The 15,846-nt window shown below is 35.7% G+C and overlaps 1 protein-coding gene across 8 annotated transcripts in view; it reads right to left on the reverse strand.

Annotated features, from left to right (window-relative positions):
• Positions 1-15,846, reverse strand: part of LOC110661845 (ubiquitin carboxyl-terminal hydrolase 5) — a 44,745-nt gene that overhangs the window by 8,733 nt on the left and 20,166 nt on the right. For 4 of the 8 annotated variants that reach the window (XM_021820652.2, XM_021820638.2, XM_058140153.1 and 1 more), the window contains 5 exons: positions 14,359-14,616; positions 14,120-14,268; positions 13,367-13,939; positions 12,632-12,905; positions 12,031-12,249 (listed from right to left, as the gene is read on the reverse strand). In XM_021820652.2, coding sequence (XP_021676344.2) covers positions 12,076-12,249; positions 12,632-12,905; positions 13,367-13,939; positions 14,120-14,268; positions 14,359-14,616 — 1,428 coding nt within the window. In that variant the 3' untranslated portion in view covers positions 12,031-12,075. Of the gene's footprint in view, positions 1-11,775; positions 12,250-12,631; positions 12,906-13,366; positions 13,940-14,119; positions 14,269-14,358; positions 14,617-15,846 lie in introns of those variants that run through there. The other 4 variants (XR_009145737.1, XM_058140151.1, XM_021820672.2 and 1 more) reach the window with 3 other exon arrangements.

Consider the following 15,846-nt stretch of genomic DNA (forward strand, 5'->3'; position numbering starts at 1 on the left):
ATATGTATTTATCATTGAAATCAAATAGATAAAAATGAATCTTGCATGATGCATGTGACCCTAGATGAAAAATTTTTGAATTCAATTATTTAAACTTGTGTTTTTCATACTTCTGCTCCTTCAATTGCTAGGTGCACCATTGGCCATGGAATGCTCACCAAAAGCCATGGAATGATCTAATAGGCGCACAAGAAGCCATGAGACATGTTCGGGAGCTTATTTGGGCAATAATTCACATGTGAAGGTATGGGAATTCTTCATAGGCACACAAGACAGTGTAAGATGTACTAGAAGACTAATTTCTTTGGTCATTTAGTAATTTCTTTACATTTTATTAGCGCTTTAGGTAGCTATCATTATAAATATGTATTTTTCTTCATTTTGAAGAACAACTTGAATTTTAATATCTTAATGGTTTTATCCATCGTTGAGAGAATTCTCTCATTGGTTCTTGAATGAACTAAATTGACACTTTTGGCAAGACTAATCCACTTGTTAAGTTTTAATCTGATATTCATAATTTTCTGCCACTTAGGTATTGAGTTATGAATCCTTGATTTCCTATTGATTTGCTCTTGGTTTTCAATCACTTGTTGATATTGAGTCAAGTTTGGTCATTACAAGACATCTTGATTTTGCTTGGTTTTCCACCACAAATTGGTGTTGGCTTAAGTTAGTCTTTGGTGTTTGACCCTATTTTGGAGCAATCTTAGGAATACACTAAATTGATCGTGGGTTTCAAGACAAAGTCGTCTAGAGTTTGCATGAGGGAGGCTCTTGTCCACACGATTATAATTGATGAATGATCTTTTATATTTGTTGATGGTGAGGGATTAGAAGATTCATGAGAGTTGCATGTCCTAGGTTTAGGATTCCCTCTCGTTGTACTATTTCATGGGATTGTTATCAAATGTTTGTTGAGGAGAGGTCAAGATTGAAGACTTTTTTTAACAAAAATTGTCAAAGGTTGAGTCTCACTATGGATACATGGGCAACATTGTAGCGATGTATCACTACTCACTTCATTGATAATGATTGGCAATTGCATAAGAGAGTTATTAATTTTTGTCCTATTTCTAGTCATAAAGGTAAATCCATTGATAAGGCCATTGAAACTTGTTTGTTAGAGTGGGGGCTAGATAAGATATTCACTATTACAGTTGACAATGCAAGTTCAAATGATATAGCTATCTCTTATTTGAAAAAGAAGCTTGCAAATTGGGGCGTTAGTGTTGCTAATTCTAGTTATCTTCATATGAGGTTTACGACACACATAATTAATTTGGTCATCATGGATGGCTTAAAAGATGTTAGTGTTTTGGTGATGAAGGTAAAGGATGCAGTGAGATACATTAGGAGTCTCCAGCTAAATTGCAAAAGTTTAAGGAGTGTAGAATATAAAAAAAAAAATGGAAGGCAATGCTTCTTTTGTGTTTGGATGTGCCTACAGGGTGGAATTCAACTTCATGTTGAATTCAGCTCAAAAATACAGATGGGCATTTGAGAGGTTCGAGTCACAAGAACCTACATTCAAACTTTTGAAAAGCTTGAAAAGAATATGGAATAAATTTATTATTCATCTCAATATTGTTTCATATTTTCATTTGGATATATATTGAGGGTTTTTTTTTTTGTCTAAACACTTCAATATTCAGTGCTACCACCTATTGGAATTACCCATCGTTTAGCAAGATCATGTTCTAATCCTACCTCCTAGTCTCACATGTAAGTTTAATTGTTGAAAATGTAGTATTGCTTTATGTTTGGTTTTATTTTTCTTGAATGATGACTTAGTCATTTTTGTCCTTTTTTGTGCTCATTTTTGTCCTTTTTTGTGCATGTTTCAAATAGGCTCAAAATGTTAGACTTCTCCTCTAACGATGATGTGTTTTGCATGTTCTGTAACTAGCTTTATATTTTATTGTGTGGTGTTGTGTGGTGGTCTATTTTTATGTAGTATGGATTTCAATCCATTATGGACTTTATGTAATGTGTTGTGTTTTATTTTAATGCGCGGACTTTATGTGGTAATGTTGTGATAGTAGTGTGTGGACAATGGGCAATGGACTTTTTATGCAATAATGTGCTATGTCCTGTGTGTAGACACTATACAGTGGATTTAATGACTTAATATGTTGTGTTTGGATTTATAATTTAATCTTTTATGTGTTATGGATTTATAATTTTATGGATTTTTGTATGGATTCATAATTTTATGGACTACTGTATGAATTTTTATGTATTATTGATATTTATTTCTTAGACTTAAACTAGTTTTTAGGTAATTTTTAACTAATTTTAGTTTAAGGCAACCGAACTAAACCGAACTGTCATTTTTCGATTTAGTTTGGTTTAGTTCAGTTTCCCGTATATGATCGGCTCGGTTCGGCCCACATTTTTCATCGATTTAGTTATTCGGTTTTTCTCGTTCAGTATCGACCGAATGCTCAAATGATCCCCGTAGTCCCTTGACCAGTTCCATGAGAGAGGAAGTCTTGGCCGATTTGAATATATTTTGCACCTCCTGGTCAAGTTGAATCATGAATTTGAAGCTAAGAACGATCGAATACCCATGCAAGAATATGCAAAGTCTCGAAGGCGCCTTAGGGCCATATGAGAAGCCTTGGTGATGAGAATCAAGCTACATCCACGACAAAGGATTTTATCCAAGGTCCAATTACTAGAGCTAGAGCTAAATCACTTCAGAATTTAATTTGTGAAATCATAAGGAGCAAGGATTATAAGCTGGAATGGCATGAAGAAAAATGTAAATGATTAAATTTGGTGAAAATTATGCTTAGAAGTGACCAGGTGTCATGTGGAGCATTAGATTACATGGAATAACCTGTGGACATGCATGCACTAGATCCAACCCATGTACATGTATCTGCTGGCACCTTTTTCAAAGAATATTCCATCTGTTATAACCACCTCTCTTTTGGACTTAAATGCCCTTATTTGCTGCTGTATTAAATTTACTTTTTGTAAGGAGTTTTTAGTCTTTTGATAGATTAATTTTTGTTTGGACTTAAAGCTCCTTACAGCTGTTACTAAAGTAGAGATATTTTTGTCTTTAGCTTTGAAGCCAAGAGGCTATAAATACAAGTGTAATGAGAGAGTGGACACACTTGAATATTAATGAGAGATTGTTTCTGCTCCTCTAGTGAGTAAATTGGTTGTTGCCTTTGTTCTTGTGAAGCTCATTAACTTGCTGAGATTCTATCTTGCAAGGTTTAATGTGCATAATATTCTTGGTTTATTCATTCTCCATATGAATTAGGTCAAGAATCCCATTTCTGATATTTTCTTTGAATTACACAACAATCTGATTGTGCTGGTTCAAAGATTCAAATTCATACATTTTGATTTGGTGCTTTCCATATTGTTCATTTAATTCTTGAATGTGGGTTTTCAAGTTACCAATTACTTGAAGGTTCACATCAGTTTTGGTATCAGAGCAAAGGGACGTCCAAACAAGGTAGATTCTCTATTTGCTTTTTATTCTTTGTGTTTCTTACCTTCTTCATATTTGCTGTTTGGCTCTTGAGGTTTAGTTGGACCTGTTTGTTTAAAAATTTGTTTTGTTGGGTTTGTCTTAGGGTTTTGGGTTAATCAAGCTAAAGCGATTATTCTAGCCATCCATTTTGCTTCTTTCATTCTCATATTAAGCATGAGAGATTATCTGGTTCATTGAGTTCGACTTACCAATTTGGCCTGAAACTGTACCAGCATTATTTGGGTGTGTTTAAGACGTTGGGTGTAAATTTTGGGAGTTGTTTGATATCGTTTGCCTGCTGAACCAAAATTTTGCGGCAGACCCGATCAAATTATGTTCACATAGCAAATAGATCCAGAAATTCCTGAAAATTTACAAGGTGTTTATACCCCATATGAGTAGTTCCCATATTAAATTTCAGCTTAAAATTCAACCATTTGCATAGGGAACCAAAATTTTGCGGCAGAATCGATCAAAAAAAGTTCACATAGCAAATATACCCAGAAATTTCTGAAAATTTACAGGGGGTTTATACCCCATATCAGTAGTTTCCAAATTAAATTTCAGCTTAAAATTCATCCGTTTGTGTGGGGAACCAAAATTTTGAGGCAGACCCGATCAAATTAAGTTCACATAGCAAATCAGCCCCGAAATTCCTGAAAATTTACAGGCCATTTGTGCCACATTTGAGCTATTCTCAAATTAAATTTCAGCTCAAAATTTAATCGTTTGTATGAGGAACCAAAATTTTGCGGCAGACACAATTATATTTGATTTACATAGCAAGTCTGTCAAGAAAAGGCTGAAATTCTTGCAGCAATTAGTTAGTATTGGGTTGCATTTGCCTACTCAAATTCAGATCAAAATACACTCATTTGCTTGGTGATCCTAAATTTATGCAATTCTTGGTGTATTGTGTGAACTGCTGGTAATTGTGATAAGTTGGTGGCAAACTTGGATATTTAAGCTTAATATCTCTACTTTAGGTTGTCTCTTTTCCAGCTTACTACTCTTTTATTTTGGTGTCTTCTTTCTTGATTCCTATTGCATTACATTTCCATACTTGATCTTTTCTTTTCTTGACTTCTTGAATCACATTATTGTTTTCTTGATTACTCGTTTTGATCCGTCACGTTCAAGAATTTTATTGTGTGTTAAATTTTTGTGGGTACAGTCTTGGTTTGAGTTACTTGAGTTTGATAAGAACTTGTGGACATAGCCAAGAGAGGTAAAAGGCACAGAGTGGTGAGTTCATAAGAGGGAAAAAGCCTTGTTGAGTTAAAACACGAGTGGAGTGTCCTCTGTTGAGTGTAAACACGTAAGGGAGTGAGTGAGGTGTTTTCTTTACACTAACCATTTTCTTGCAGGTCTGAAAACATGTCTAGAAGGGGTGATGGTAGTGAGGGGGAAGGTGAAAATCCATTCTACATGCAGGCTGTCAGACAACAATTTGAAAGAATGAATGTTGTGTGCAATGAAATCATAGATAGGTTGGAAAGATTGGAGCAAAGAGATAGGCAAAATGAGAGAAGGCCAAATAGGAGGGATCTTGTACCTCCAGTAGTTGAATCTGATGAAGTTGAGGTTGATAACTATGATTTTGAGGTTGAAAGACCTAGGAGGGGTAGATATGAGAGAAGAGCTGAAGATAGGAGGAATGGGGATAGGAGGATAAGAAGAGAGGAAAGAGAGAGGAATAGGGTAGATGACAATATCAAAAGTATTAAAATGAGCATCCCTTCTTTCCAAGGGAAAAATGATCCGGATGTGTATCTTGAATGGGAAAGGAAGGTAGAAGCTGTGTTTGATTGTCATCACTATTCAGAGGAAAAGAAAGTAAAGTTAGCAGCAGAGAATTTCATGATTATGCTTTGGTATGGTGGGATCAAGTGTTGATTAGTTGAAGGAGAAATTATGAGCAATCAATTGCAACCTAGGGTGAGATGAAAACTATAATGAGGAAGAGATTTGTTCCTAGTCATTACTATAGAGAGCTACATCAGAGGTTACAAAGATTGACTCAAGGTTCTAAAAGTGTTGAAGATTATCATAAAGAAATGGAAATTGCTATGATTAGAGCAAATGTGGAGGAGGATAGAGAAGCCACCATGGCTAGATTCTTGAATGGGCTAAACAAGGAGATTGCTCATATTGTTGAGTTACATCACTATGTTGAGTTGGAGGATATGGTCCACATGGCTATAAAGGTAGAAAGGCAACTTAAAAGCAAGTCAAAATTTGGAGGAAATGCAGGTACTTCTTCATCTTGGAAGTCTAACTGGAAGAAGGAGGATAGGGAAAAGGCTTTTAGCAACTATAAGAAAAATGAGGATAAGGATAAGGAAAAGAAGGTGGAGAAGAAATTTGTAGAAAGTAAAGGAAAGGAGGTTGCAATTACTACCCAAAATAGAGATGTGAAGTGTTTTAGGTGTTTGGGCAGTGGACACATAGCTTCTCAATGCCCTAACAAGAGAGTCATGGTCATGAGAGAAAATGGTGAGATAGAAACAGAGGAGGAAATTGTGAGTGATTCCACATCTTCAGGGGAGGATGCAGAGGTAGAATATCTGTCAAGGAAGTGCTCTAGTGATTATGAGAGCATTAAATACTCAAGTAAAGGAGGATGTTGGTGATGAATTGCAAAGAGAAACAATTTTTCATACAAGGTGTCTTATCCAAGACAAAGCTTGTAGTGTCATCATTGATGGGGGAAGTTGTGCCAATGTTGCTAGTACTATTTTGGTGCAGAGACTAAGGTTGAGGACGTCGAAACACCTAGACCCTATAAATTGCAGTGGTTGAATGAATGTGGTGAGGTGAAAGTAACAAAGCAGTCGATTACCTTTGCAATAGGAAAGTATCAAGATGAGATTATGTGCGACGTGGTTCCAATGCAAGCTGGCCATTTATTACTTGGCCGACCATGGCAATTTGATAGAAAGGTGATCCATGATGGGTATAAAAATAGGTATTCTTTTGAAATGAATGGAAGGAAAATCATTTTGGCACCTATGACACCAAAACAGATTTATGAAGACCAAACAAGGCTTAAGCAAGCAATGGGTGAGGAAAAATCAAGAGTGGCCGAAAAGAGAGCAGAGAAGAAAAAAAGGAGTGAAAAGAAATTGAGTGAAAATGTTGTGAGTGAGCAAGACAAGGGTGGTTGTGAGGAAAGAAAAGAGAGTAAAGAAAACATTCCAAGAGTGCTTGAAAAGGTGAATCTTCAAGCAAAAGGAGAGCTGTGCGGAAAGAGGGGAGAGAAAATTAAGCTTGTATGCTAAAGGAAGAGATGTGAGGAATGCCATGTTTGCCAACAAGCAAATGTTATTAGTGTTTAAGGACTCTTGTTTATCCACATCTGACCTTGACCCCAATTTGCCTAGTGTTGTTGTCTCCCTTTTGCAGGAATATGAGGATGTACTACGAGGAGATGCCACTGGACTACCACCTATTCGAGGGATTGAGCACCAGTTGATTTTGTACTGAGGCGATTATTCCCAACCGTCCAGCCTATAGAAGTAACCCTGAAGAAACCAAAGAATTACAAAGGCAAGTTGAGGAATTGCTAGCTAAGGGATATGTGAGAGAAAGTATGAGCCCTTGTGCTGTACCCGTCCTTTTGGTACCAAAGAAAGATGGCACATGGCGCATGTGTGTGGATTGTAGGGCGGTCAACAAAATCAAAGTAAAGTATAGCCATCCTATACATAGATTGGATGATATGTTGGATGAACTTTGTGGTGCTTGTGTTTTTACCAAAATTGACTTGAAAAGCGGATATCATCAAATTCGCATGAAAGTAGGTGATGAATGGAAGACTGCATTTAAAACAAAACATGGACTATATGAGTAGTTAGTGATGCCTTTTGAGCTAACTAATGCTCCTAGCACTTTTATGAGATTGATGAATCATGTGTTGCGTGCTTTTATTGGAAAATTTGTTGTTGTTTATTTTGATGATATATTGGTTTACAGTAGAGGCATGAATGAACATATACATCATTTAAGGGCTGCATTCGATGTGTTAAGAAAGGAAAAATTATATGCTAACTTTAAGAAATGTTCATTTTGCATGGAAAATGTTGTCTTTTTAGGATTTGTCATTAGTGCTAATGGTGTTGAAGTTGATGATGAAAAAAATTAGAGCTATTAGAGACTGGCCCATTCCAAAGACTGCATCTGAAGTACGTAGTTTTCATGGACTAGCTAGTTTCTATAGAAGATTTATTAAGAATTTCAGTACCATTGCAGCACCATTGAATGATCTTGTCAAAAAGAATGTTAATTTTGTTTGGGAACAGAAACAAGATGATGCTTTTCACAAAATTAAAGAGATGTTATGTTCCGCTCCTGTGTTGGCTTTACCTGATTTTTCTAAAACTTTTGAGATTGAGTGTGACGCATCAGGAATAGGTATTGGAGCCGTTTTAATGCAGGAAAAGAGACCAATAGCATACTTTAGTGAGAAGCTTAATGGAGCAGCTTTAAACTATTCTACATATGACAAGGAGTTGTATGCATTGGTACGTGCCTTGGAAACATGGCAACATTACCTTTGGCCAAAGCAATTTGTCATCCACACAGATCACGAGTCATTGAAGCATATCAAGGGGCAAAATAAGTTGAGTAGGCGTCATGCAAAATGGGTTGAGTTCCTTGAGACCTTCCCATATGTGATTCAATACAAACATGGGAAAGAAAATGTGGTGGCTAATGCCTTATCTCGAAAATATAACCTTCTTGCCCTTCTTGATGCAAAGTTATTAGGATTCGAATATGTGAAAGAATTATATGCTAAAGATGATGACTTTGCTAGAGTGTATGCAGCTTGTGAAAAGAATGCTTTTGAGAAGTTTTATAGGCATGATGGATATTTGTTTAGAGAAAATAGATTGTGTGTGCCTAAGAGTTCCATGCGTGAATTACTTGTGAATGAGTCTCATGCTGGTGGATTAATGGGTCATTTTGGTGTTGCCAAAACTTTAGATGTATTGAAGGAACATTTTTATTGGCCGAATATGAAAAGAGATGTTAAAAGAGTATGTGCTAGGTGCATTGTGTGTGCTAAGGCTAAATCTAGAGTTTTGCCACAAGGTTTGTATACACCTTTGCCTACCCCTAGTGATCCTTGGGTTCATTTGTCTATGGATTTTGTATTGGGATTACCTAGGTCTAAACAAGGCCATGATTCAATTTTTGTTGTTGTTGACAGGTTTTCAAAAATGGCACATTTTATTCCGTGCCATAAAACTGATAACGCTACAAATGTTGCAAATTTATTTTTTAGAGATATTGTTAGGTTGCATGGCATACCTAAGAGTTTAGTTAGTGATAGGGATGTTAAATTCCTTAGTCACTTTTGGAAGGTTTTGTGGGGAAAATTGGGCACCAAGTTGTTATTTTCCACCACTTGTCACCCACAAACCGATGGTCAAACTGAAGTAGTAAATAGGACACTAACTACTCTTTTGCGTGCTGTGGTTAAGCAAAATTTGAAGTCATGGGAATATTGCATTCCACTTGTTGAATTTGCATACAATAGAAATGTGCATTCTTCTACTGGCTATTCTCCATTTGAAATTGTGTATGGTTTCAATCCTTCAACTCCTTTGGATCTTTTACCTTTGCCTGTGAACGAGCTTGCTAGTTTAGATGGAAAAAGAAAAGCAGAATTGGTGAAGAAAATCCATGAACAAGCCAAGCTTCAAATTGAAAAGAACAATGAAAAATATGCTAGTCAAGCCAACAAAGGAAGGAAGAAAGTCACATTTCAACCTGGAGATTGGTTATGGGTTCACTTGCGCAAAGAAAAGTTTCCCTCTCGAAGGAAATCAAAATTACAACCAAGATGTGATGGACCTTTCCAAGTGCTGACCAAAATTAATGATAACGCTTACAAAATAAACCTGCCCGGTGAGTATAATGTCAGTGCCACCTTCAATGTTGCTGATTTATCTCCTTGTGTTGATGCAGGAACATATTCGAGGACGAATCATTTTGAAGCGAAGGGGAATGATGAGAATCAAGCTACATCCATGACAAAGGATTTCATCCAAGGTCCAATTACTAGAGTTAGAGCTAAATCACTTCAGAATTTAATTTGTGAAATCATAAGGAGCAAGGATTATAAGCTGGAATGGTATGAAAAAAAATGTAAAGGATTAAATTTGGTGAAAATTATGCTTAGAAGTGACCAGGTGTCATGTGGAGCATTAGATTACATGGAATAACCTGTGGACATGCATACACTAGATCCAACCCATGTACATGTATCTGCTGGCACCTTTTTCAAGGAATATTCCATCTGTTATAACCACCTCTCTTTTGGACTTAAATGCCCTTATTTGCTGCTGTATTAAATTTACTTTTTGTAAGGAGTTTTTAGTCTTTTGATAGATTAATTTTTGTTTGGACTTAAAGCTCCTTACAGCTGTTACTAAAGTAGGGATATTTTTGTCTTTAGCTTTGAAGCCAAGAGGCTATAAATACAAGTGTAATGAGAGAGTGGAGGACACACTTGAATATTAATGAGAGATTATTTCTGCTCCTCTAGTGAGTAAATTGGCTGTTACCTTTGTTCTTGTGAATCTCATTAACTTGCTGAGATTCTATCTTGCAAGGTTTAATGTGCATAATATTCTTGGTTTATTCATTCTCCATATGAATTAGGTCAAGAATCCCATTTCTGATATTTTCTTTGAATTACACAACAATCTGATTGTGCTGGTTCAAAGATTCAAATTCATACATCTTGATTTGGTGCTTTCCATATTGTTCATTTAATTCTTGAATGTGGGTTTTCAAGTTACCAATTACTTGAAGGTTCACATCACTTGGCCGATTTCATAGAGGGAGAGGGCCTCTTAGTTCAATTCCCACATGGGTTCCCTTAGCCATTTTAAGCTAAAGGTTTGAAATTCAAAGCGATCGAAGACCAGTGCAAGAAGGCACAGAATCCCGAAACCATAAGCAATGCCTTGAAGCAACCGGTGAAAGACCTTTGGAAAACCTTGGCCGATTTTCACGAAGAAGGTACGAGATTGAGACTCTCTCTTTCTAAACGAGTCTTGAGGTGAGAACTCCCTCTAACGAGTCCTAATTTTACATCATAGGCAGAAACAGGGGCAAGGCCAAGGTTTCAGCCTCTGAAGATTTATCTGTAAATAGATCTGCCATGCAATCATACGCTCGGCAAATTAACATGGTAATTGAAGCATAATGGCCTATATATAAGAACCACGAGTTGTAACAACTATCACTGTTATGTACCTTGTGCTTATATATGCTAAACAACCCAAACCCTAGGAATGATAAAAGTTTTCGAACCCGACCCGACCTGCCCCAAACTCGATCAATTTTCCCCAATTCCGCCCAGGCCCTAATTTGTGCGGAGCGGGGACGGAAAGACCTTCTCCTGGCCTCAAAACCCCGTAACCAGCCCTCACAGTAATATATTATTATTATTTTTAATTAAAAATTAATTTATTTTTATATATTTATATATTTAAATATTATAATTTTAATAAAATATAAAAATATATGGTTAAAACAATGTGTAAAATTTACATTTTTAATTATGTTTTATTTTTTAATAAATAAATTTATATTATATATTAATAAATTAAAATAACAAAATAAAAAAATAAAAAGAAAATTCCTCGCAGGGAAACCCGCCGAGCCCTGCACCCCGGAGGGGAATGCCCCGCCCTGCCCCGACCTAGAACTCCTGTGGGGCTGGGACAGGAGGAGCAATCCCTGCCCCGTTGCCGTTCTTACCAAACCCAAACCCGATTAATATTTTCAATACAGAATTTGTCCCAAACCCAATTAAAATTCGACATAAACTATTTAAACCCATCTCAAATCCAATTACAATTACCCGAATAATACCTAAACCTATTTAGCTTTATATATTTTAATTAATAATCCATATAAAAATATATTTTTATCAATAATTTATATTTTAAAATTTTAATAAGTCTAAGAAATATTTAAATTCTATTTATTTAAAATATGATATACAAAATTTACAAAGATTATTATAAGAAATATATACTAATTTAATTAATTACTTATATAAAGGGTTCAGAAATAGGTACCCAACACAAAAAAACCAAACCCAACACGACTATTATTTTTCAAATCTAAAATCGTCCCAAATTTGATTTTATATTATCCAAACCCCTCTCAATAGGGTTCGGTCAAATCAAGTACCCAAAAATACACAACCCATTACCATCACTAAATGAGGCACAACAATAACAAAGCCCTAAAATCCCTTTTACACAACAATTGATAATTAAAATCATATTGAACAACTTAGACAGCATTTGGGGAAAAAAGAAAAATGGCTTCGAATAGATAAGCTAATGTGTGATCAGAAGTTAACAGAGACCTGATTTCTTGCCTTCTTAAGGACTTGAACACAAAATACAAAGTAGGTGCTAAAGGCTTACTGTAGAATCACCATCAACATTTGCTAAATATTTCAAAATAGAAATGCCAATTTGAAACTTCCGCGAGTACCCACATACCTGGCTCTTGATACAGTATGGCAGGTAATACACATGTTGCTGGAGTTACTTATGGGATGAATGGCGAGCCTCAGAAGGCTTTCCCCCATTGCTAATGGCACCATTAGTCTTCACCCTGCGATAGAATAGGACATATGCAGAAGCTGTCTTTATTTCATCTTCAGTTATGGATGATATGTGGCTGTCATCAAAGTTGTACCACCTGTTCTCATCCAGAAGCTGCACATTATAGAAATAATATAAAATAGAGTAAGATAAAATGAATGTAACATGATTATAGAAAGGTGAACTGAAAAAGCTATTTTATACTGCCTCAAGGTCAAATTAATTAGGCAAAAAAATAATAATAATAATAATGCTGTTAGACAGGATAACCTGCAAATTAGAGTATTAGCTAATTGCATTTCTTAATTTTATTCAAACTCCTTGAATGTATATTCATTAAACATTTCCCCAGAACAAATAAAAGAAGAGTAGAAACAAGCCACAACCATTACACAGTATCTAAAATGTCCTAAAACTCAAATTGAGCCAAAAATTCCAAATGCTGCACACCCATTTTTAGAATCCTACACCTACTATGAGTTCATTCTATTCTCACCTTTATATGAGCAGTATAGTGCCCACTTCCCATGCCACCATAATGGTTGGTTAAGGCATAAAGTTCATAGAGCTGACGTCGGGTGCTGTTCTTGTTGGCTACATAATTTGCCAAGTCTAAGTCATGAATGGGAAAATCAACAAAAGTTTCCAATTTATGCTTCATTGACCTGCTATATGAGAACCTCTTCAAGTGGATGACTAACACTTCAGGAAGCCTCCATAAGTCAAGCTTTTTACTTGCTTGTCGTTGTTCTTTGCATTGTGGACAGTACCTTTGTAAGATATATTCACATTAATCCTTTATTGCAATTTCCTTTCCCCTTCAACACATCAACTCTAAAGAATTCATATACAAAGTAATCCTTTATTTCATTCTTAAGAAAAAGGACATGATATCGAAGGATAGATCTTAACTTATATCAATTAATAATTTAGATTTGAGATAATTTGTAAAATACATAAGCTTGTGACAAGGAGGATGTTTCACAAAAAAGAATTCATATACAAAGTCCATTATCAACTGTAGGAATGCAGCAAAGAACTAATAAAGAAAATAAAGCATTCATCATTTAGATGTGATCTAATAAATTGCAATGATTTTATGATATCCATCTAGTACATGACGATAGAAAGTGAGAACACTAAACAAATATAGGGCACTGAGGATTGATCAGAATTTGGATAAAGTAGTTGTTAAGAGGGAAGGATATTAAAAATAAAATAAAACACTGACCACATATCTTCAGGTACCAAGGGCTCTTCACGCAGAAAAGCTTCCAGACAGGTGTACAAGGAGAGTGGTTCAGTACGAGCTTTCTTATTCACAGGTCCATATTTGAGCACTTCAGATAAGTTTTCCAAGTAATGGGTATCATAGCTCTCTAAGAGCTCCTGAGACCAATCTACATATACTATTATTGCTGTTGCTGATGAGGACAATCTGATGACTTCCTCTTCTCCCACTGAAAGATCAGTTAATGTATTACTTTCATCAGCTAACTGAAGTGGCAGTCTCAATAATGCCAATGCCTTGGAACTACTACTGTTCATTATAGAATCAGATACAGGATCTGTATATGCTTCACCAGAACTGCTGTCATGGCATGCATCTGATTCTGCCACCAGGTTGTTGGAATCAGCAATCTCAGTATGTCTTGAACTCTCAGCTCTTAGAAAAGAGGAGAGCATTTTGTGAACTGCAGTCTGTATATCACCTCTCGTAACTACATCATGACATGAGATTGATGATAAAAGAGGTGTACCATAAGGTTTCCACCGCAACATAGTTTGGGTATCATTTGTTTCCCTGTCATACGACAATGAAAAGGAAATATATATAACATACTACTCATGAAGATGCATACATGCTTGTATTGATATATGGAGAAATTAGAATCATCTTAACAAGCAATACCACTCTAAACTAATAAAGGAAAATGCTTAGAATCATTGCAGGATATGAAAATCCTGGTGAAATAATCCATACCCTTCTTGACGGCGATGAATCAACCTAAGCACAAGTGCTTTCTTTGCCAACTTTGGAATCTTGTAGGCAGCAAGATGGTCATCATCTTTGATCATGGATAAAGATATCAAAGGGTCATCTAGAAACCTTTGAAATAAATGGTTCCGTACCTGTTAAACACCACATTGAAATAAGTTAACCCACTTATATGCATATCTATAAATCAATCAACACAAGTCACATTGCTTAATCTTACAAACCTCTGCAAGTTTAAGCTCTTCATTGCTCTTTAAGGAACAAGAATTGCTAAGGGCATGGATCAAGTCTCTACACCGTCCCTGCTTTGGAACAGTCACTGTGCAAGCAAACGGCAGGGTGCTTCCATCACAAGAAAAAACTGTCACTGTAATAGACCGGGTAGTGGTGGATTGGAGTGGCAAAGAGAGGTACATGAAGGGATCAAATGTGACAGAGACTTTATTGCACATTGGGCAAACCAATGTTGACTTGTATTGCCCCTGTCCAACAGTGAAGAGGCAAACATAAGAATATAGAAATAAGTTCAGAAATTGTGTTAACAGTAATACAATCAAAAGCAATTTGCGTATAGCAAATAATACTATGTAGTTCATCTTAATACAAAACAAAAAAACCACATTACCATTCTCCAAGACTATGGAACTCCATAACAAAATAGTAAGAACCAAATGTTAAGGATTTTGGAACAAATTCACCCAATTTGAACAATCATAGAGGAAGAAAGGAAGGGGAATTTCCTATCTTGTATATAAAAATAAGTCATAGGATCAAATGCTCCATCACTGAGACGCAGCCACAATTTTCACATGTCCTATTGTCTTAAACTTCTGAATTCTAATGAGCAAAAACTTATTACAAATCAGTACAAACAAAAGGACATAAGATCCAAATAACAGATTCTATATACTTCAACTTTAAGTAACCTCACCTTAATCCCTGCCAACTTGGAGCAAAACAGCTTGCAAGCCTTAAAACTAATGTTGAAATTTGAGACATTGTGAAGGCTAAAATGAGCAGTTAGGTGGAAAATTAGGGATTGTGAAAGGATGTAATTAAGAAGGGATATTAAAAAAGAAGAGAAGATTTGTGGGCTGTGAACGTTAAAATAAAAAGTTTAGGTTTCACACCTAAACTTGGGCATCACACCCAAGGTTCCATAGGCATCACTCGTAGGGTTGAATTGCATCACACAACTCAAAGCATAATTACTTGAACTCATATAGATCAAAAATTTCGAAACAACATTGCAAACATAGGCATTTATAGACTCAAAATGTAATCCTAAACCCTGAAGGATTGGGACTCCAAAAACTTATCCTTAATCTTTAAGTAATTTCAAAAAGTAATCCTTAACTAACAAGGACTCTAAATAAAGACTGATAGAAATCTTGATCTTTCAGAAAATTTGAAATTACAAAATTATCTCAACGACTTAAATAAAGGACAAGAACTGATATATTTAAATAGACACATAAGTAAATCTCTAAAAGAACTATAAGCCCTCTATAATTTCCCAAATAAACTCTACGTTAAAACTGAACCATAATCCCAAGCTTCTTGAGCATTCGACTATGAATTTTCTTGAATTCCTTGGTTGTATCATTCTCCCCTGGTTGGAGAAAATAGACCCTCAAGTTTTGAAATGCCTAAGTAACAAAATTTGACAATTTCTTGAACAATGATGTTGCCTCCCTGGTTGTCAACAATAG

Source organism: Hevea brasiliensis, chromosome 17 (genome assembly GCF_030052815.1).
Source record: "Hevea brasiliensis isolate MT/VB/25A 57/8 chromosome 17, ASM3005281v1, whole genome shotgun sequence".
Classification (NCBI taxonomy): domain Eukaryota; kingdom Viridiplantae; phylum Streptophyta; class Magnoliopsida; order Malpighiales; family Euphorbiaceae; genus Hevea; species Hevea brasiliensis.